This window comes from Suricata suricatta, chromosome 14 (genome assembly GCF_006229205.1).
Source record: "Suricata suricatta isolate VVHF042 chromosome 14, meerkat_22Aug2017_6uvM2_HiC, whole genome shotgun sequence".
In the NCBI taxonomy this organism is placed as follows: domain Eukaryota; kingdom Metazoa; phylum Chordata; class Mammalia; order Carnivora; family Herpestidae; genus Suricata; species Suricata suricatta.
In genome coordinates, this window is record NC_043713.1 from 64,920,946 (window position 1) to 64,942,070 (window position 21,125).

Consider the following 21,125-nt stretch of genomic DNA (forward strand, 5'->3'; position numbering starts at 1 on the left):
TGCTCCTTCTGGCACACAAAAGACACCCTGGGGGTCATTCTGAATGGCTGCGACTTTGTGCCTTCCACACAAAAACTGTTCACTGAATCCATGCCTCTCGCTGGCATTGCTCATTTGCTGAGCCAAATGAGGAGAAAGGCTTAGCCCACGTGGGGCTCAGAAAGGAGCTGAGTTTCAGGCAGACGTTGTGCAACGGCCTTCAAGAGGCAGACGGGCCAGACCTCATCTGGTGGTGCAATTCTGCACTGCAACTATTTCTTAGAAACGTAAGATCACAAACCCCAGCTTCTCAGGGAAGCCGACTGCAAGACCCGGCCGCGGCCAGCCAGCGATGCTCAACTCGAACACTAAGGTCTCAACTCTGGAAAGAGGTGACTCACGCTGGCTCGGGCGGCTCTGCAAACAATGCCTTCTCCCCGCCCCCCCCTTAGTGAGATCAAGACGGCCTCGCTGGGGATTTTCAGCTCATGCAGGGCATCGGTCCAGCAGCCTGGTGGGAAGGAAGCCACACAGGCCTTGCTACTCACCAGGAGGCTGGCGTCGGCTCCGTCAAGGTCGAAGTGGCCATTTACTTGCCCGTCGCCCTCATTCTACTTATTTGGGTTCTCTTGTCCAGTGTCCCTTCTTGCACCCCCGCAGCCGCCGTTCCTCTGTGCGCCTGACCCAGTAAATCCAGACGTGACAGATTTAAGCGTTTTCAGCCACCACTGTCACCTGCTTGGTTTTCATTCGGCATGAAAGTGCTACTTCCTTCCCTGCAGGCCCTCTGGTGCCACGAATATCCCCACGCCTCTTCAAACCCTGGGAGAGAATATAATAAGGCAAGAAGGAATCTACCAGAAAAGTCAAATCCACTAAGCTGGTTTCATGAGGATCAGCGTTCTGGCTCCCTGCAGAAGGGACTTTTCAAAGAGCTCCTGGCCAGGAAAGCCCAATGGGGGAGATGCATGCCCAAGGCAGTGTTCCGAAGCGATCTCCGGCTTGTCTGATTCAAAGCCACTTGGAAGATTCTTTTAAATGTTGGGGCTTCCCGTTCAAACATCAGTGCCTTGGTCCTAAAATAAACACAAGGAATAGATTATTTCAGAACCCCATGAGACAGCATGTGACCCAGCAGGGTTAGGCAAATGGTATGCTTCACAGAGTCTTCTAGAAAGTTGAAAATTGTGTTTCATAACAAGAAAAGCGAGTGGGACTAGACTTCAGAGTAAGTTCCTCAGTTCTTTTGAACAGTTCTGCCTCACGGAAGATAAAATTAAATAACTAGTGTGAAAAAGCCCTGCATGCCAAGGACAACTATACAAATAAGGCGGTGGGTGCAGTAATCACAGAACTCAAATTAAGGAACTGTCACCTTGACAGCTCAAAAGTAATCCGGATGTGAATTCCAGAGCCCGGCAAGTTTTTCAAAACAAAATAGGGAGTTTAACAAGTGGCTTTCAAACTCCAAGAGAACAGGCCACAGAGTTCTGTGGAATTTCCGAGTCAGAAGGGGCCTGGCATCACTTACTCTAATGCTTCTCTCTCGCACTGTTTAAAACTCCCCGTTCTCTGACCTACTCCCTCCAGGGACACAGGCAGCTCATACTGCTACCTTCCTCCTCCTACCAAACTAAAAGGGGCCTCCCAGGAACCTCCCAACGCTGGTCTGGATAACACATGAGGAAAACAAAACAGGGTCTAATTCATCCACAAGATAAGCCCGGAGTCCCCTCAGAACTGTATTACTGTTGTCATTTTGTCCAACCTTGATGTCCCAACCACAGGATTTCAAATCCTTGCTCGCCATCTGCCATCGTCTTGGGAATAGTTTCCCTAAAGCTCCTTTCTTAGAAAGAAATGCCTAGAGAGGACTCCAGGGAGTCTCTGAGGCCTGTGAAATCTCTCTCTTCCAGAGGTGGGCACCACAGGGCCATACTCCTGGTGTTCTCTGAAGCATTACCTGGGGCAGGTAAGCTCTTGGGAGTCAAGGACAGCAGCCTGAAACCCCCTTATCCTTCGTTCCCACAGGACCAGGGCCCACACTGCCAACGTCCACCGTCTTATCTATAAAAGATCCAGATGAGGCCGGTACTGTCCCTGGGGATGTGACCAGAGAAGGCTCCAGCAGTCTGGGAAGTTGCAGTAACGACCCGGGGCGGGGGGAGGAGCCAAGCAGCAGAGGCTGGAAGGCGGTGGTGTAGGAAGTGGCCTCGGTGTCAGCGGGCCAGGAAAAGGGGCGCTAACGACTGCGTTTGGGAAGGGGGTAAGGGCACTGGGAGGTGTCTGGCCTCAGCTCCAGGGGGCCGGGATTTTGTAGGCAAAGGCACGGGGGCGAGGGAGGAGGTCAATCTGGGCCGACTGCCGCGCGGAGGGGCCGCCGAGAGGCGCTGTCGGCCGGGGTCCCGCCCCTCGGTGTCCCTGCACCGCCCACCTGCCGGGGTAGCCGGGCAGCCCGGGGTTTCAGGGATCTGGCCCCGCGGAATGGGCGGCAATGGGTGCGCCAGCGACTCCCGCCCGGTACCTACGCGCGCAGCGGAGAGGCCCCAGGATCACGCGCCGCCAGCGCCTACCGCCCCCTACAATTCCCGGAGAGCTGGCGCGCGGGGATGACGTCAGGCGGCGCGCGCCGTGACGTCAGAGGGGCCATGGCGGCGGCGGCGGCTGCGGCGGAACCCTGGCAGGCAGCGGGCCCGCGCCGGAAAAGGCGCCCTGCGGCTCGGTGTCGGCGAGCGAGGGAGCCAGCGGCGGGGAGCTTGGAGGCCGAGCCGGAGACTGACAGCCGAGTCGTGCTTCGTCGCATCCGAGAGGCCGAGTGAGTGCGGGGTTGGCCCTGGGACCGAGTCTCCGCACCTGAGAGGACCGCTCCGAGCCTCAGTCTCGCTTTCTGTAAAGTGGGCATATCTGCAAACTCTTAGATGTGTGCGGATTTAACGGGGGTGAGGAGCTTATGACAGACGGACTCTGGGGTGAGGAGCTTATTACAGTCATCGTTCTTTTTGCACTTCTAGCTGCGTGACCTTCGGCAAGTTTTATAATCTCTGGGCCTCCGTTTTCTCATCTGAGAGATGGACCCGAAAATAGTGCCTGTTTTGAGGCTTGTTTTGAGGATTCGGTGAATTAGTAAATGTGTGTAGATATGAACCACGGTGCCTGGAGCGGGGTAAGCGCAGAAACACTGTTTGGTATTCGTGTTATACCATTGTTGTTGCTGACACCGGGGAAGCAACACGAACGTGATTAGCATCTTCATGATGATCATCGTGAGTTAATTGAGGACGTGCTGTGTGCCTGCCACTGGCTTATGCATTCTACACACGTCATCAATTTGAACATCTCACACGGGCAGGGTCGTGGTAGGGCTCAGAGTCTTAGAGACCCCGCCAATCTAGGGAACCAGATTTCAACCCTTATTTTTGCAGCTTCAAAACCTGTGCATCAAAACTCTCCATTTTTCGGGCTTATCCCAGACCATCCTCCCTCCATGTGTTATTCTGTATCTTAGAGTTTAGAACAGTACCTAACATGGGGCACCCAGGTGGCTCAGTTGGTTGAGCGGCAGACTTCTACTCAGGTCATGATCTCCCAGTTCGTGAGGTCGAGCCTCGAATCGGGCTCTGTGCTGAGGCTGAGAGCCTGGAGCCTGCTTCGGATTCCGCTCTTATTGTCTCGCCCCCCCTCCCTGGCTTGTGCTCTGTCTCTCAAAAACAAATAAACACTTTAAAAAAAAAACTAAAAAAAAGAACAGCACCTAACTCAGAGGAAGCACTTTAAAAATGTTGCCTGTTTTTGTTAGTTACTGTCATTACCATTATTTATTTGCAGTCCTTACGGGGCCCCGTAAATGATGGGCTTTTTTGTTGGTGCTTCAGCCCAACTGGGAGAAATTTGACTGATTTTTTGTGCTCCTCTCCTTGAGAACTGAGGTCAAGAGACAGTGATAGTGATGACTCAGAGGCTACCACTGCCTGGGAAAGAGTCGGCTGACCAGTTGACTGAGGCTGAGTCAGCAAGCAGCAGTGACTTTTTGTAGAATCTCGGAAGACGCACCTGAGAAGGAGTGTGCCAGGGACTCGCACTTTCCCTACACCTTGCGTTGTTATTCCTCCTCAACTCCTCTGGTGTCTCCCCCCACCCCACCCCCTCGGAGCTCCCTGGTCCTCCTTGTACCCATAAGTGTGCGGACCCCACCGCTCTGAGTAGAGAGTACTCAGTGCTAAGCCAGCACTTTACACGGGCTTCTGTGCACACGCTCAGCAGTTTGCGAAGCACTCCCAGTCCGGGAGAGCTCTCCTTGCCCTCTGTGAGGAACGTGAGGGCCGCCTCGGGACAGAGTTTTTCAGATCTGTGTGCTAAACGCTGGTGGGTGGCTCTTCAGTTCAAATCCAAGTTTGTTTTATGACAGTGTTTTTCTCTTTTTAAGTGTATATTTATTTTTGAGACCGAGAGAGACAGTGTGAGCGGGGGATGGTCAGAGAGAGAAGGAGATACAGAATCCGAAGCAGGTTCCAGGCTCTGAGCTGTCAGCACAGAGGCCGACGCGGGGTTCAAATTCATGGACCGCGAGATCATGACCTGAGCCAAAGTCGGACACTTAACCGACTGAGCCACTGAGGCACGCCCCCCAAAATTTTCTTCTTATGAGAACTTTTAGATCTACTCTCTTAGCAACTTACAGGTTAGTACGTATAGGCGCCATGCCGTATGTTACATTCCCAGAACTTATGTATTTTATCCCTGTAAATTTGTACCTTTTGACCCCTTTATCCACTTCACACCCATTCTTCTCTCCGCAACCACCAGTCTGTTCTCTATCTAGGAGCTCAGTTTTTTGTTTCTTAAATTCCATATAAGAGTAATATCATATAGTGTTTGACTTATTTCACTAAACATAATGCCCTCAGGGTCCATCCATGTTTTTGCAAATGACAAGATTTCGTTCCTTATTATGAGTGAATAGTACTTCATTTTATATAGACAACACCACATCTTCTCTATCGAATCATCCCCCCATGAACATGTTTTCATGTCTGAGCTGTTGTAATGATGCTGCAATGAACATGGAAGTCATGTGTCTTTTCAAATAGGTGGTTTTGTTTTCTTTTGATAAATAGGCAGGAGGGAAATGGCTGGATCGTAGGGTAGTTCTTAGTTTCCACCAACAACGCACCCGGGTTCCATTTTCCCCACCTTCTCGCCAGAGTTTGTTATTTCTCGTCTTTCTGATACCAGCCCTCCTAACCCGCGTGAGGCGATATCTCGCCATTTTGATTTGCGCTTCCCTGATGATTAATGGTGGTGAGCATCTTTTCACGTGTCTGTTGGCGCTCGCTGTGTCTTCCCTGGGGAAATGTCTATTCAGATAATCCTTCCACTTTTTAATCCCTTGTTGGTGGTTTTGTTCTTCGGTTGTAGGAGTTCTTTATATGTTTTGGGCATTAACCTTTTATCAGGTATGTGATGTGCCAGTCTTTGCTCCCATGCAGAATGTTGTTGCCTGTTTGTTTTGTCAGGAGGTTTTCTTTGCTGGGCAGAAGCATTTTAGTTCTGTGTGGTTTTGCCTATTTTATTTTTGCTTTTGTTGCCTTTGCTCTTAGAGTCAGATCCAAAAAAATCACTGCCAGGACCTAGGTCACACAGCTTTTTGCCTGTGTTTTCTGCTAAGAGTTTTATGGTTTCAGGTCTTCCATTCACGTCTTTAATCCATTTCGAGTTCATTTTTGTATCTGTCATACGAGAGTGGTGCAGTTTCATTCTTTTGCATGTGGCTGTCCAGTTTTCCCAACACCATTTATTAAAGGAAGTGTCCTTTCCCCCGTGTGTTCTCGGCTCCTTTGTCACAGGCCCTGGACCATATGTGTGCAGGTTTATTTCGGGGTCTTCTCTTCTGTTCCGTTGATCTGTGTGTTTGCTTTTATGCCAGGAGGCCAACAGTCATTATCGCTTTGTGATAGAGTTTGAAGCCAGGGAGCAGGATGCCTCCAGCTTTGTTCTTTCTCAAGACTCTTCAGTCTTTTGTGACTTCAAAAATTGTAGAGATTGTTTGTCTTATGTCTGTAAAAAATGTGATTGGAATTTTGATAGGAATTGCAGTGAATCTGTAGATGGTTTGGGTAGTATAGACATTTTAACACGATTCTTCTAATCCATAAGCACGGAATCTCTTTCCATTTATTTGTGTCGTCTTCAGTTTTTTCCTTAATGTCTTATAGTTTTCAGTATATAGGCTTTTCACCTCCTTAGGTGAATTTTTTTTATAAAATTTTTTTTAACTTTTATTTATTTTTTTGAGAAACAAACAGAGCATGAGCAGAGGAGGGGCAGAGAGAAAGACACAGAATTGGAAGCAGGCTCCAGGCTCTGAGCTGTTAGGACAGAGTCTGACGTGGGGCTCAAACCCACGAACCGTGAGATCATGACCTGAGCTGAAATCGGACGCTTAACCAAATGAGCCACCCAGGCGCCTCTCTCTTTAGTTAAATTTATCTCTAAGTATTTGGGGCTTGGCTCTTTTTTTTTTTTTTTTTTGATGTATTTGTAAATGTGATTGTTGTTTTTTTAAGTTTATTTGTTTTGAGAGAGAAGGGGAGAGAAAGAGTGTGTGTGTGTGTGTGTGTGTGTGTGTGTGAGTGCACGCGTGTGTGCTCGCGCTCACACACTCACACACACGCACAGACGCAGGGGAGGGATAGAGACGGGGGCGGGGGGGAGACCATCCCAAGCATGCTCGCACGCTGTCAGCACAGGGCTCAGTTCCACAAACCATGACATCGTGACTCGAGCTGAAATCAAGAGTCAGATGCCTAACGATTGAGCCACCCAGGTGCCCCAACATGTGATTGTTTTTTAAACAGTCTCTGATAGTTCATTGTGGGTGTATAAAAACGCAACAGATGTTTGTGTATTTTTTATCGTACAGCTTTTGAATTTGTTATTCTAGTATTTTTTTGGTGTTGTCTTTAGGGTTTTCAGTGTTTAAAATCATGTCATCATGTCATCTGAAAACAGTGACCGTTTTTGTTCTTCCTTTCCAGTCTGTTGCCTTTTTCTTATTTATTTATTTATTTATTTAGCCTAATTGCTCTGGCCAGGACTTCCAATACTACCTGGCCAACATGGGTGTGAATGGTGTGGTCCACTTAATACATGAATTTTTTTCAGTAAATACAGACCGTGCTGTAAATCTATTTTCCTTGAGGATTTTCTTAATAACCTTTTTTTCCCCTCTAGCTTACTTTGTTGTACGAACACAGTATATGATATGTCTGACATACAAAGTGGTGCTGATTTACTGTGTGTGTTACTGGTGAGGCACCCGGTCCACAGCACTATTAGTAGTTAGGTTTTGGGTGAGTCAAACGTTATACTCAGATTTTTGACTGCATGGGGGTTTGGCACCTGTAACCCCTGCGCTGTTCAAGGGCCAACTGTGTGTTGACTAAAAGTGGCAAGAGTAGGTATCCTTGTCTTGTTCCTGGTCATAGAGAAAAAGCGTTCAGCTTATACCATTGACTGTGATGTGGCGCGTCACCTACAGCCTTTATTATGTTGAGTTACATTATGTTTATTATGTTGACCTGCATTTTCTCCACACCTGCTTTGTTGAGAGCTTTTAGCAAAATGGGCGTTGAATTTTGTCAAATGCTTTTTTCTGTGTCTGTCGAGATGGTCACATGGTTTTTCTCTTGAATTTTGTTAATGTGGTGTATTATTTTGATTGCATCCCTGGAATAAATCCTGCTTGATCAGAGCATATGGGCCTCTCGCTGTATTGGGTTCTATTTGCTGATATTTTATCGAGGACTTTTACATCTGTGTTCATCACAGGTACTGGCCTGTGACCAGGACAATGCCGGCCTCGTAACATGAGTGGGGAAGGATTCCTTCCTCTTGTTTTTCCAGAAAAGTTTGAGAAGGATTGGTGTTCATTCTTCTTGGAGGGTTTGGTCCAGTTCACCAGGAAACCCGTTTTGTTTGTCGGGAGGTGTTTGGTGACTGATTTACTCTCCTTACTGGTGACTGGTCTGTTCAGAATTTCCATCCTTGTAGTTCAGTCTTGGGAGGCGGTATATTTCTGGGAATTGACCCTTTTCTTCTTGATTGTGCAACTCGTTGGTGTGAAGTTGTTCATCGTAGTCTCTTACGATCCTCTGTATGAAGTATCAGCAGTGATATCTGATGGTTTTCTGATTATATTTGTTCGAGGCCTACCTTGGTGAGTCTAGCTAAAAGTTTGTTACCTTTGTTCTTTTCAAAGAACCAGCTCTTACTTTTGTTGATCTTTTATTGTCTTTTTAGTCTGTATTTCACTTATTTCCATTTTGATCTTACCTCCTTCCTTCTACTAACTTTAGGTTTCGTTTTCTAGTTCTTTTTTCTAGTTCCTTGGGGTGTAAAATTGGGTTACTTATTCAAGACTTTTCTTGTTTCTTGAGATAGGCCTGTATCACTATAAACTTCTTTGTTAGAACCACTTTTTTTTTTTTTAAGTTAGCTCTACAGCCAGTGTGGGGCGCGAACTCACTACACATGAGATCAGGAGCCCACACCCCACTGTGTGGGCCCGCCAGGTGTGCCGTTCTGAGAACCACGTTGGCCGCATTCCCTAAATCTTGCCTTGTCGTACGCCATTCTCCTTTGTCACAGGTGTGCTTTGGTTTCCCTTTTGATTGGCTCATTGACCCATTGGTTGTTCACGAACCTCCATGTTTGTGAGCTTCCAGTCTTACAATGGATGTCTAGTTGCATGCCACTGGGGTCAGAAAAGGTGCGGAGTATGATTTCAGTCAGCATTATAGAAAGCCCCAGTCTCCTTAAATTTATTGGGACTTGTCTTGTGACCTACCATACGATCTGTCTTGGAGAATGTTCCCTGTGCACGAGAGAGGAATGTGTTCTGTGTACCGCTTTTGGATGGAGAGCTCTGAATGTATCTGCTACATCTGGTCTAACGTGTTGTCTGAGGCTGATGTTTCCTTACTGATCTTCTGTCCGGATGGTCTGCTCGATGACGTAAGTGAGGCGTGAAAATCCCCTACTATTATTGGACGCTGTCAATTTCTCCTCAAAGGTCTGCTCATAGTTGCTCTACAAGTTGAGTTGCTCCTAAAATTGGGTGCGTAAATATTGACAAATATTACATCCTCTTGTGACATTGATTCCTTTATCACCTTATGTTCTTCTTTGGCTCTTATTACAGTGTTTGGGTTTGTTTGGTCTTTTTTTTTTTTTTCCTCCCCCGTTGGACTTAGAATCAGATCATCGGTTAGCTGTGCAACCTTGAACAAAGCACACCCCTTCTCTGTTTTTTTCTGTATAAAATAGAAACAACAAATTCTTTTCTCAGGACCCTACCATGGCTCAACTAAGAAAGTGTGTGTAAAAGAACTTTGTGAACTGTGAGATGCTGTCCAGATACAAAAAGTGACAATGTTCATGATGATTATGCAACAACTAGATGTTCAGGATATTTTTTTTCAGGGTTTTTCTTTTGAGACCGAGAGAGCGAGCGAGTGAGCATGCACAAGCAGGGGATGAGCAGAGAGAGGGGGGACACAGAATCAGAAGCAGGCTCCAGACTCTGAGCTGCCACCACAGAGTCCAGCATGGGGCTCAAACTCGTGAACCATGAGATCATGACCTGAGCCAAAGTTGGATGCCACCCAGGTGCCCCTATTTATAATTTTTCTGAAGAACTTCCTTACAGTTTACCATAGTTGACTGCACCAATTTACATCCCACCAAGAGCGAATGAGGATTTTCCTTTTCTCCACATCTTCGCCAACACTTGTTCTTGTCTTTTTGATAACGGCCATCTAACAGATGTGATGTGGTATCTTACTGTGGGTTTGATTTGCATTTCCCTTGTGATTCATGATGTTGAGCATCTTTTTCATGTACCTGTTGACCATCTATATGTCTTCTTTGGAAAAATGTCTATTTGGATCTGCCCAATTCTTAATTAGATTGCTTGGGTTTTCTTGCTCTTGAGTTGTAGGAGTTCCTTATATTTTGGGTATTAATCCCTTATCAGATACATGATTTGCAAATGTTTTCCCATGCAGTGGGTTGCCTTTGTATTTTGTGGATGGTTTCCTTTGCTGTGCAGAAGCTTTTTAGTTTGATGTAGCCCCACATGTTTAGTTTTGCTTTTGTTTTTACTTTTGGTATCTGATTTTAAAAATCACCACCAAGACCTATGTCAAACAGCTTTTCCCCTATGTTTTCCATGGGGACTTTTATGGTTTCTGGTCTTACGTTCACGTCTTTCACCCATTTTTGGTTCATTTCTGTGCACAGTATACGATAGTGGCTTCATTCTTTTGCAAACGGCCGTCCTCTTTTCCCAACACCGTTATTAAAGAAGGCTATTCCTTCTCCCTTGTATATTCTTGGCTCCTTTGTCGTAAGGCACTTGACCCTGTATATTTGGGTTTATTTCTGGGCTTTCTCTTCTGTTCCACTGATCTGTGTGTCTGTTTTAACGCCAATACTATACTGTTCTGATGACTATAGCTTTGTAGTCGAAATCTGAAATCAGGGAGTGTGATGCCTTTAGCTCTGTTCTCCTTTCTCAAGATTGCTCTGACTTTTCAGTCTTCTGTGACGCCATACAAATTTTGGGATCCTTTGTTCTATTTCTGTGAAAATTGTGATTAGAATTGTGATAGGAATTGCACTGAATCTGTAGATGGTTTGGGTAGCATAGACATTTTAACACGATTCTTCCATCCATGAGACGGAACAGCTTTCCAATTACCTGTGTCATCTTCAGTTTCTTTCCTTAATGTCTTATAGTTTTCAGTATACTGGCTTTCCTAGGTATTTTATTCTTTTTGATGCAATTTCAAAGGGGATCATTGTCTTAATTTCTTTTTCTTGTAGTTTGTTGTTAGTGTATAGTTACAGGACAGATATTTGTGTATTGATACTGCGTCCTGCAGCTTTACTGAATTCATTTATTAGTTCGAACAGTTTTTTGGGGAAGTCTTTAAGGTTTTCCAAACATGTCATCTGCAAATAGCGATAGTTTTACTTCTTTCCTTTCTTGGTTAGATGCCTTCTTTCTCTTTCTGGCATAATTGCTCTGGCGGGGACTTGCAAGTCTCTCTTGAATAAAAGTAGGAGAGCGGGCATCGTTGTCTTATTCCTGATCTTCGAGGAAATAATAATAGTGGAAACCTTTCACCAGTGACTGTGATGCTATCTGTGGGCTTGTCATATGAGGCCTTTATTGTGTTGAGGTACATTCCCTCTATACCCACTTTGTTGAGAATTTTTTATTGTAAGTGGAATTAAATTTTGTCATATGCTTTCTCTGCATTTCTCAAGGTGATCATATGATTTTTCTTCTTCGTTGTGTTAACGTGAGGTAGCATGTTCATTGATTTGCTTGTGCGAACCACCCCTGCATCCCTGGAGTAAAGCCATATGATCATAGTGTATAATTCTTTTAGCATATTGGTGCATTAGGTTTGCTAGTATTTTGTTGAGCACATCTGCATCCAAGCACAGCAAAGACAGTGGCCTGTAATTTTCTTTTCTTGTAGTGTCCCGGCCCAGTTTTGACATCAGGGTAATGCTGGCCCCAGAAAATGAATTTGGAAGCATTCCCTCTTCTGTTTTTTGGAAAAGCTTGGGAAGGATCAGTATTCATTCTCTGAATGGTAGAGCTCACCATTTAAAGAAAAAAAATTTTTAATGTTTATTTTTGAGAGAGATACAGAGCACGAGCAGGGGAAGGACAAGAGCAAAGAGAGAGGGAGACACAGAATTGGAAGCAGGCTCCAGGCTCTGAGCTGTCAGCACAGAGCCTGATGTGGGGCTCGAACTCACGAGCCATGAGATCATGACCTGAGCTGAAGTTGGATGCTTAACCGACTGAGCCACCCAGGTGTCCCTAGACTTAACTATTGAAGCCGTCTGGTTCAAGTCTGAAATTGCTGATGTGTTTAGGTTGCCCAAAGTGTTGCGGTGTATTTTCAGAGTAGTCCCTTTGATCTTTTGGTTTTTGTGGTCAGTTGTAATATCTCCTCTGTCATTTCTGATTTTGAGTCCTCTCTTTTTTTTTCTTGGTATGTTTAGCTAAAGGGTTGTCAATTTTGTTACTCTCAAAAGACCTGCTCTTTTGTTGATCTTTTTTCTTGTCTTTTTGTTTTAGAACCTGTTTCATTTAGTTTCCTTCTGATCTTTATTATCTTCTTCCTTCTACTACCTTTGGGTTTCATTTGTTCTTTTCCTAGTTGGTGAGGTGTAACAATTGGTTATTTATCTGAGACTTTTTTTGCTTCTTGAGGTAGGCCCGTGCTGCTGTAAACTTCCCCCCTAGTGCCATTTTTGCTGGATCCCAGGACTGTTGGTATGCTTGCACGTTGGATTCTATTTTGTCTGATAGAAGTATAGCTCTCCCAGCTCCCGTTTGGTTTCCACTTGCACAGAACATCTTTCCCGTCTCCTCATTTTTGGTCTGGGTTGTCCTTATGTCCAAAGTGTGTCTTTTGCAGGTGATACATGGATGGGTTAGCGTTTTCAGTCCCTGTACATCTTTTGATTGGACAAATCGAGCAGGCCCTTTTAAACCACTGTCCTGCCCTGGGTTTGCATAAGCCAGTTGACTCGAATAAAAAAGCCTGGACTCTGGTTTTGTCTCTCCTTTTACTTTCACCTTGGAATTGTTTGTGATAGCAAATAATTGAGTGCCTGCTGTGTGCAAGGCACAGGCTGTGAGTTGGTTCATTGGTTCATCACCCTACCTGACATGTATGATTCTTTCCCCATCTTCGAGGTGAGGGAACTGAAACTTGGAGCCCTCAAATCTGTGCAGCTACAACTGTTTATGGAGCTCTGCGTCTGTGCCAGGTGGTGGTGTGGACTGAGATCACAGAACAGACCATCCCTGGGAACCGGGACATCTGCCAGCAACCCTGCTGCCCTCTCGGGGCGCCGGCAGCCCTGGTCTGGCTCTGGACATGCGCACCGTGAACCCTGCCCCTGCCCTCAGGGGCACCCTGTACTTCATCCCTCTCCCCACACGCAGCTAACAGGCAGGAGGGGGGCCACCGGTGGGGCGGCCTCGAAACGGTGGGGAGATGACCATGCCTTGTTTTCTTAACAGGGAGGACCTGCTTCTCTCTGATTTCTGGAGCCTGGCACTAGGTGGGTACCGTGGCCAAGGCTGGGAGCAGTAGGTGTCGGGGAGGGCCTGACTGTGGGCAACGGAAGGAAGCTAGCGCTCATTTCATGGTATTTTCTTCAAAGAGCGGTGTGCATGCTGGCTCTAATTCTAACTTCCCACTGACAACTGCGTGCCCTGGCACTTAGGTCTGACCCTCAGTTTATCTTTGAAAGGGAGGTAACAACGTACATATCCTGTGGTGTAATTTTGAGGATTAAAGGAGGCTATTCGGTTAAGTGCTTGGAACAGTGCAGCTGTCACTGCCATTGTTGAAATCTACACTTCGCGAGCTCCTTTCCCTGACTTTGCAACGTGGACCTGTTTTTCCCCACGCACTTGTAGCCTCTTCCTGAACAGAAGCTGTGGGGAGTGAGTGCACAGCTGTCATGATTTTTATTGAGGGACAATTGGGTTTTTTCCCTTATTTTTTTAGTTATGATTCATGACTGTGGAATGAGCACCTCGATGCATAAAGCTTTTACCAAATTTAGGGTGATTCTCTTCAGACATATTCCCAGAAGTGGATTTATTCAGTGAAAAGGCAGTGACTGATTTGAAACCCGTTGTCAGGTTTTTTCCAGAAAGCTTTTACCAAAATGTTGACCAGCAAGGACTGAAATAGCCAGTTTTTCACACGCCCTTTCCCAGCCAGGGGCCTCACTTACAGATCTTTTTGCTAAGAAGTGAAAACCGCTGTCCTATTGTGGGAACATATGGCCTGTTGTTTCTCGTGTACAGATTTGTTCAAGCAAGTTCAGTGCCGGTGGGAGGAGAGGCCAGAGAGCCCAGCGCTGTATGAGATTTAAACAGAGTACTTTTCCTTAGACTCCGCAAGCCCCAGTCTGCCGCTTACTTAGTCTCTGAACGTTTCACACGTTACATATTCCTATTCCCAGCCCTTCGTAGTGTGGTTTTGAGAGCTCTGCTCCTCTGCTCTTTGTTATCATCAAAAAGGCGGGTACTTCAGAGCATAGCCTGCATTTACCAGGCGCCTCCTACTAAATTAGAATGAACTCACACGAGAGTTTTAGGTGGAAGCTGTGCCCATGGATGAAACCTATTTCTGGCTGCAGACATCTGTGGGGTTGCACCCAGGGACTGCGACAGCCTGTCCGTGTGGGCGGGCGTGGCTGCATGTCCCTGGCACGTTTGGGGGTGAGGCCTGCAGCCTTCTCCCCAAGGAGCGGAAGCCTTTGCTGACCTCCTGCTCTCCCTGGGTGTGCGGCCCTCTGTGGACAGTCGGGTGTGCAGGGCCAGAGCTCGGCCTCTGACTGGGCTCAGGGGCCTGCCCTTTCAGAAACCATCAACGGCTGTCTCACAGAACATCTGGAACAACTGAAGACCCCACGGGGGACTCTCTCAAAAGCCCTTGGAAACCTGCATCTCGACCCGTCGCCAGAGGCGTCGGATGCGGCCCCCGGCTCCCTCCCAGGAGAGCCCCTGGTCCCGGGAACCTGCCACTTGAAGTGTGTGTGTTACGGCCTTGGGAACTTTGCCACCTGCGTCATAGCTAGAAACCAGCTCGCGTTTTTGCTTCTCTTCCTGGAAAAGTGCCAGGTAAAGCCTCGGATTCTTCTGCATCGCCCCTCCGTTGGTCCTGCGCACGGGTCTCCGGGTTGACGGGACCCACTCTTCCCTTCTGCAGATCCCCAGAAGGCACTGCTGCGTGTACGACCCTCTGTTTAGCCAGCTAGAAATCGCAGTTCTGGATGGCCTCGGTGTGACTGTTCTCAGAGAGAACGAGGTGAGTGGGGGAGGTGGGGGGCTGTGTAACTGCTGACCAGATGGGACCCCAGGCTGTGCCATGTGGACACGCTTGCTCCGAGACCTGTCATCCCTTCCCACCACGCACTTGCCTTCCTGGTGCCTGGAATGTGTGACCAGTCAGCACCCACATTGTGGCCTACGTGTTGCCCGTCACAGAAAAATAAACCATACAAATGGCATGAACTAAAACCTGTTATATTTGCAAAATTCCTTTATTTCTTTTGAGAGAGTGCAAGCAGGGGCAGGGCAGAGGGAGAGGGAGAGAGAACCAAGCAGGCTCTGCACCGGGACCACCAAGCCCAGTGTGAGGCTCGAACCCACAGATTGTGGGGTCACGACCTGAGCTGAAAGCAAGAGACAACGCTTAACCGACTCAGCCACCCTGGTGCCCTGTTTGCAAAATTCTTGTGGGAATTCTGGGTGCAGGAATTACTGGTAATGTAGTAAGTGGGTACTCAGTGTGGGATTAACAAATGAAGGGCAACACGGTCTCAGTGCCTCAGATGAGGGCCTTCCAGTTGGAGTTTGCCATGGGAGGGGAGGGCAGGGCTCTCTTTGAAGCCGTAGCCCAGTCCTACCCGTAGCCTCTGAGGGGTGGGTAGATGTGCAGAGGCCAGCATCCAGGCACTTACTTCCGCAAGTGGTTTGGATGGTGTGATTGGGGGGGGGGGGTGCGTGCGTGCGCGCGCGTGTGGGTGCGTGCGTGCGCGCGTGAAGGCACCCCAGTGAGGTCACCGCCCGCGTCCCCTCACGTCCGTACGCTCTCGCTTCGCCCCGAGACCGCCCGGCCCCTCGGTCCTCCCGGCCCCCGCCGTGTCCTAAGAGCGGAGGCGCTGACGCCGCGTGTGCCCGCAGGAGGGGAGGCGCAGCGTGGGCGGCGAGCCCACCGTGTTCTACATGCCGCACTGCGGCGCGGCCCTGTACAACAACCTGCTGTGGGGCAACTGGTCCGCAGACGCCCTCTCCAAGCTGCTCGTGGTCGGGAACAGCTTCCGGGGCCTGGAGGAGAGGTGAGCCTAGGGGCGGAGCCGTGCCTGATGGACCCACAGGGGGCACGCCCGGGTGGTTCTCTGGTGCTCGGACAGACTTCACGAGGGGGCGGGCACCCCGAATCAGGCTGCAGGAGGAGTCACGGAGTCTTTCTGCCAGGATTTCGTCCCTTATGACGGACGAGGGTTTTTAAAGGTGGGGAAATGGTCTGACTTCTCTCACAGCTGCACACACCTGCGTCCCTGGGGTGGGGGGCGCCCCATCTCCCTCGATGACACCGGTGGTTGGGGTTTCCTCAGCACTGCACCTGTTCCACGGTCCCCCTCCTATTCAGAACGTCTGCTGCCTTTAAACCGCCTTGCCTTTCTCTGCTCTCCTGATCAGGACAGGTTGTTTGCTTACTTTCCAGGTTGCTGGCGAGGGTTCTGCAGAAGAATTACCCATACATCGCAAAGGTATCTGAACAAAGGGGCCAGGGTGGACGAGGGTGTGGGACCAGAGCCCTTCTCCCTCACGGCGAAGAATTCCGCGCCTCGAGGGGCTCGGCGAGGGCAGGGGGTCACTGTGCTCGGGAGGCTTTCGCGATAGCTCTGTGTTGCAGGAAATCACGGCCTGTCCTTCCTTCTTGATTTCAAGCCCTCCAGACTCCCTGCCCTTGGACCTTCCAGTTCATCACACAAAAACACATAAAATATCCTGATCCTTATTTTTTTTTTTAAAGTTAACATGGGCGGGGACTAATAAATTCGCCCTGCAGTGTGGGGCTTTACTGACTGTCCAGCGTGTACACCCGAATCTCCCCGTGCAGGTTCTGCAAGGCCTGGAGGAGCGTGGGCTGCCCCAGACCCCGCGGTACACAGACGTATTCAACGACACCTCTGTCCACTGGTTCCCGGCACGGAAGCTCCAACAGCTCCCCGCGGACACGTGGGCGTTCCGGGAAGAACCGGACTATCGGGACTGTGAGGACTTGGAAATCATCAGGAGCAGGACTAGAGGTCCCCCCGCTGCCGGCCTGCCCGCGCCGTGACACGCTCTGTGCCGGCCGAGGCTGCCGCCCCGGAGGGGGTGCAGAGCCCCTTCTGTGCAGTGGGCAGGCTGCGGGGCACGGGGAGAGTTCCAGCCGGTCCTCCCCGAGACGAGGACGTGCGGTGGAAGGCTCGGTGACAGATGCGCCTCCCGAGCGTGGTCTCCACGTCCTTCCCGGCAACCTGACCCCCGGAACACCCCCGGAAGCAGTCACTCCTCTTTCAGGGCAGCTCTCAAACACTTGTTTACTCACAGCCATGTCCGTGTGGGTGTCCAGCCCCCGCCCTCTACTTGGCCATGTCGATCAGGCTCTGCAGGGAGGTGGGCACCCAGGTCTTCTCGCCCTGGACGAACACCACCCCCCGGTCGATGTAGATGACGATGCGGCCAAAGGTGTAGAGCTGCTTCCCTTCGTGCCGCTTCCCGATGACCGGCATGAACACGATGTTGTGCTCCTCTGCCTTGGTCTCAATGAGGTCCTTAAAGTTCATGGGCACCGAGCTGGCGGCCACGCCGATGCCCCTCTGGGCCATGTTCTCTGCCTCCCGCCGCTCCTGCATGGCCTCGTACTGGAAGTCCTTCCTCCGCTCCGTGTGGGTGAGGTAGGCGATGTTCTCCCGCGCCCCAGGCTGCATGTAGGCACCTGGGGGACACAGAGGGGAGGGGAGTGAGGACAGTGTGCCAGCCCACATGGAAATGGAGACTGACTTGCTGGTGACTCCATGAAGGGCAGCGGGGCCTCAAGGAAGCTCAGGAAGCTGTCCGGCACCACAGAGACACCGGATGACGTGTAATAACCGGGGAGATGAGGGCATAACCCAGCGCGAGGGACGTGTCCTGCAGGGCTGGGCCCCTGACAACACATGGCCTACCCCAGTTCTGTCCTTACTGTCCCCTACAGGCCCTGCCCTGGAAGGACTTGGGAGTGCAACCAGGAACTGAAACAGACGCTGAAGGACAGCACAGGGCCACAAATGCCCAGTGCTGACTGGCGTGGGTGGGAACAGCTCAGGGAGCTGGCCTGGGGCCGGGTGGCTGAGGAAGAGTTTCTACAGAGTGTGAAAAGGGGACTGGCCCACTGATGGACCTGGGTAAATAAAGAGCACAGAAATACATCCACCTCCTAGAATATATGCCCTATGAACTCGACTTTCATGGAATACAGACTCAGTTCAAGGATTAAAGGCTCAGGAAACAGAAACTATGGTCCCAGCCGCCACTCTAGCTGGGCAGCCTCAACAAGCTCTGGGCTTTGAAGAGCTTATCTGGGAGGCAGGGCTGGCCTGGGCCCTCCAGCGGCCTTCGCGTGGAGACCCGAGCACACCGTGACACAGGGCTGACGCCGCTGGTCGGGAGCTGGGGCCGGGTAGGGAGTGGACAGGCACCTGCCTGCTGCTGGGACAACAGACGCGGGCTGCGCAGTGCAGTGCGCACACTGTAGCTCACCCAGCCCCTAGCTTTCTAATAAAACCCACAAGTGTGCAGTACGAGTGTTTCACGTGTAAACAGAACGGGCCAGCGGACTTGGCCCCGCTGGTGTCAGGCAGTGCTCCGACGGCCTTGGGCGAGCCATTACATGTGAGCAGCACGCGGAGCTACTCACGGGCGTGGCAGCAACATGAAGAGCCACAGAGCAGTGGTCACAAAGGTGGCCTAGAGGGAGGCCCCCTGAAGTGAATCCAGCCACAGACCAACTCGGGTCAGGGGCAGAAGCCCGTCCCACGGCAGGAGAGTGGGGCAGATCCACACAGGAATAATGTGCACCCAGCTGTCCAAAAAGTCCACCATCGGGTCACAGTTCCTCGGCTGCCACTGGCTAACTACGTAACCAGGGGTGCTGGAGCAGGTGGCCCACAGGGACTTGAAAACTGACTCTGTGGCATTTACATGTTTAGAAGCATGGCGCTCAGGGCTAGGACGTCCAAAGCAGACTCCCCACTCACCAACATTGGAGGACACTGCCCTGTTCATGATATCAAGTGCTTCATTAAATTTGTCCTTGACGGATGGGTGCGCCAGCACTTGGTCCGAGAACATGGACTTCCAACCCAGGTACCACTTGGTGATCTCCTCGTAATTGGGGCTGTTACTCAGCCAAGAGCACAGCACCTGCAAAGAGGAATAGATAGGAAAACGTGCATCCATCAGGCAGCAAAATTGCCAAAGGGGCCTTCTGGTTTGTTCTGATCGTGGTCCTGCAAGCTGGCGAGGCCTGTAGGGGCTGAACGGGGCTGACAGTCTGGCATTTAGTGTGGTATTGGGAGGCAGCTTGGCAGCCAAGGGTCCTAGAGTGCATCCGCCTGTCTAAACGAGAGGATGCACCGGTCCCTACCCCAGAGTTTAGGTGTGAGGAGTGGAGGTAATGCACACAAAGAATTTGCGCCTGGCATGTGCCAAATGTTCGATAAATGGCGGCTGCTGATATTATTGCTAATATCTGTTATGTATCATAGCACCGCTACCTGACAGCTGCCCAGGATCCTCCCTGCCTCCATCCCACCCCTCAAAGGCCACAGCAGGGCAGGGTGTACCTGAAGCCACTTGGGGAAGAAATGCTTTTCAAGAAGCCCCACCAGGCTGGAGACTGAGATCATCCCTTCCCAGTCGATGACCCAGTAGAAAGCGTCCATGTGCTGCTGGTGGGGGTTAATGACTAATTCCCCGAGACACATCCCTGCAAAAGAAGGTGGTCTTTGAGGCGAAGCACAGAAGCACAGAGCAATCTTCAGCGGATAGTGCCAGCCCCTAATCGTTTCTGTACATCAATCCCAAACCCTTGACCTGGCAGCTCCTAAAAACCACAACTAATATGTACTTAAAATCAAATACCACAAAAAAAGTCAGAACACCAATGTTTCTCATGTTACCAGAAGCCCAAACAAGCCCAGTTAGGAAGTGGGAGGCACGTGGAGTGTGATGCTCGATGCCGGAAGAGCGCTGGGCACGTTTATACCCCACATCTGGGCACAGAGCGGCGCTTGCTGGGGGGAGACGCGCCGCGGGCTGAGCTTCTGTACGGAGCTCCAAGAGCGGAGAGCGGGCTTTACAAGGCATAGATCACATCACCGCTGGCCCCGGACACTGGGCCCAGCGCACCTTCCCCACATGCTTACCCAGCTTGGGCACTATGTTCTTGACCATGAACGCCTCCCAGGAGCCGGGGGTGAAGACGTCTTTCCAGGGCTGGAGGATGAGCTTGGCCGAGGAGTCGCTGGGGTGCCACTTCTGCAGGGCACTGGACAGCTTGCTGCGGATGGGCGAGTAGAGCGGCTCAAGGCGCGCCTGCATGAGGGGCAGCCACGGGTGCACCCACGAGTGGATGGGCACGGTGTCTGTCAGCGGGTTCCAGTTTTCCACCTGCAGAAGCAGTTCACAGGGCACCATGTGGTCTGTGCGCGGAGGCCACGTGCTCTCCAGGCCGAGGCCCACAGGCCTCCGCACGACCGAGGGCACCCACGTGATTGCGTGAGATCTCAGAACTCATGAACGGCACCAATTCTGTCTCACTAGAGAAACCAAGGAGACGAACTCCCTCCCAAGTGGGCTCTGGGGGAAAATGCCGACAAAATGGCTGGAGTTGCTCACAAGGCAGCAGCCTGTCAGCAGAATCCATTGATTCCAGGCCCCCTGATAGCACAGCCGTGCCCATGGCTCTGGGCCTACCTCCTTCTGCAGCTTGGGGAAGATGAGCTGGTCTAGTATGTTATCTAAGATCCACACAGGAATAATGTGCACCCAGCTGTCCAAAAAGTCCACCATCGGGTCACAGTTCCTCGGCTGCCACTGGGTGACGATATTGCGAACAAACGGCATCCAGACTTCCCATATCAGCCTGTGGGAGAAGGGCAGGGGCGGGATAGCAGCACCGATGGGGTTTCAAAGTAGACAAGGTCCACCACCACCCACCTCCAGAAGAAGGAAGAAGCACAGAAGTCCAAGCACCCAAGCCCTCAGCCAAACCTCGGGTGCCCGCACCTACACCTGCCTCTCCCCTGCTGCCCCATCCGCTGTCCTGGCCCCCTGGCAGAGCCCACCTGCTTGGCAGGGATGCTATGGGGTCACAAGGGTCCCCTCTCTGGGGAATGCGAGTCTTCCTGCCTGGAGCTCTAGGAGCAGCTGATGACTCCCTTCTCGGGTCACAGCTTCAATGTGCCCCCCTCAGAGACCTCTGCTTCCAACCCCTCCC

At 50.4% G+C, this 21,125-nt stretch overlaps 3 protein-coding genes across 10 annotated transcripts in view; 1 reads left to right on the forward strand and 2 right to left on the reverse strand.

Moving 5' to 3' along the window:
• The window catches only part of HPS4 (HPS4 biogenesis of lysosomal organelles complex 3 subunit 2), a 25,361-nt gene extending 22,783 nt beyond the window's left edge, over window positions 1-2,578 (reverse strand). For 4 of the 7 annotated variants that reach the window (XM_029921927.1, XM_029921921.1, XM_029921926.1 and 1 more), the window contains exons 1-2: window positions 2,508-2,578; window positions 528-1,055 (exon numbers count right to left, since the gene is read on the reverse strand). Coding sequence is in view for 6 of the 7 variants with exons in the window: in XM_029921921.1 (XP_029777781.1) it covers window positions 528-568 (41 nt within the window). In the remaining variant the exon portion in view is untranslated. Of the gene's footprint in view, window positions 1-527; window positions 1,056-1,942; window positions 2,028-2,413 lie in introns of those variants that run through there. The other 3 variants (XM_029921924.1, XM_029921922.1, XM_029921923.1) reach the window with 3 other exon arrangements.
• Window positions 2,217-18,426, forward strand: SRRD (SRR1 domain containing). Of its 2 annotated transcripts, none has more exons than XM_029921930.1 (7): window positions 2,217-2,794; window positions 13,094-13,134; window positions 14,475-14,710; window positions 14,799-14,897; window positions 15,776-15,930; window positions 16,320-16,365; window positions 16,719-18,426. In XM_029921930.1, exons 1-7 carry the CDS (start codon window positions 2,589-2,591, stop codon window positions 16,938-16,940), a joined length of 1,005 nt encoding a protein of 334 aa, XP_029777790.1. In that variant the 5' UTR covers window positions 2,217-2,588; the 3' UTR covers window positions 16,941-18,426. The 2 variants fall into 2 exon arrangements, with proteins under 2 accessions (XP_029777790.1, XP_029777789.1); XM_029921929.1 differs by having other exon boundaries at window positions 2,218-2,794; window positions 14,451-14,710.
• Window positions 16,600-21,125, reverse strand: part of TFIP11 (tuftelin interacting protein 11) — a 15,656-nt gene continuing 11,130 nt past the window's right edge. Inside the window, exons 9-13 of the mRNA XM_029921932.1 lie at window positions 20,603-20,778; window positions 20,053-20,296; window positions 19,471-19,613; window positions 18,883-19,048; window positions 16,600-17,582 (exon numbers count right to left, since the gene is read on the reverse strand). Of these exons, the coding sequence (XP_029777792.1) occupies window positions 17,227-17,582; window positions 18,883-19,048; window positions 19,471-19,613; window positions 20,053-20,296; window positions 20,603-20,778 (1,085 nt within the window). The 3' untranslated portion in view covers window positions 16,600-17,226. The remainder of the gene's footprint in view (window positions 17,583-18,882; window positions 19,049-19,470; window positions 19,614-20,052; window positions 20,297-20,602; window positions 20,779-21,125) is intronic.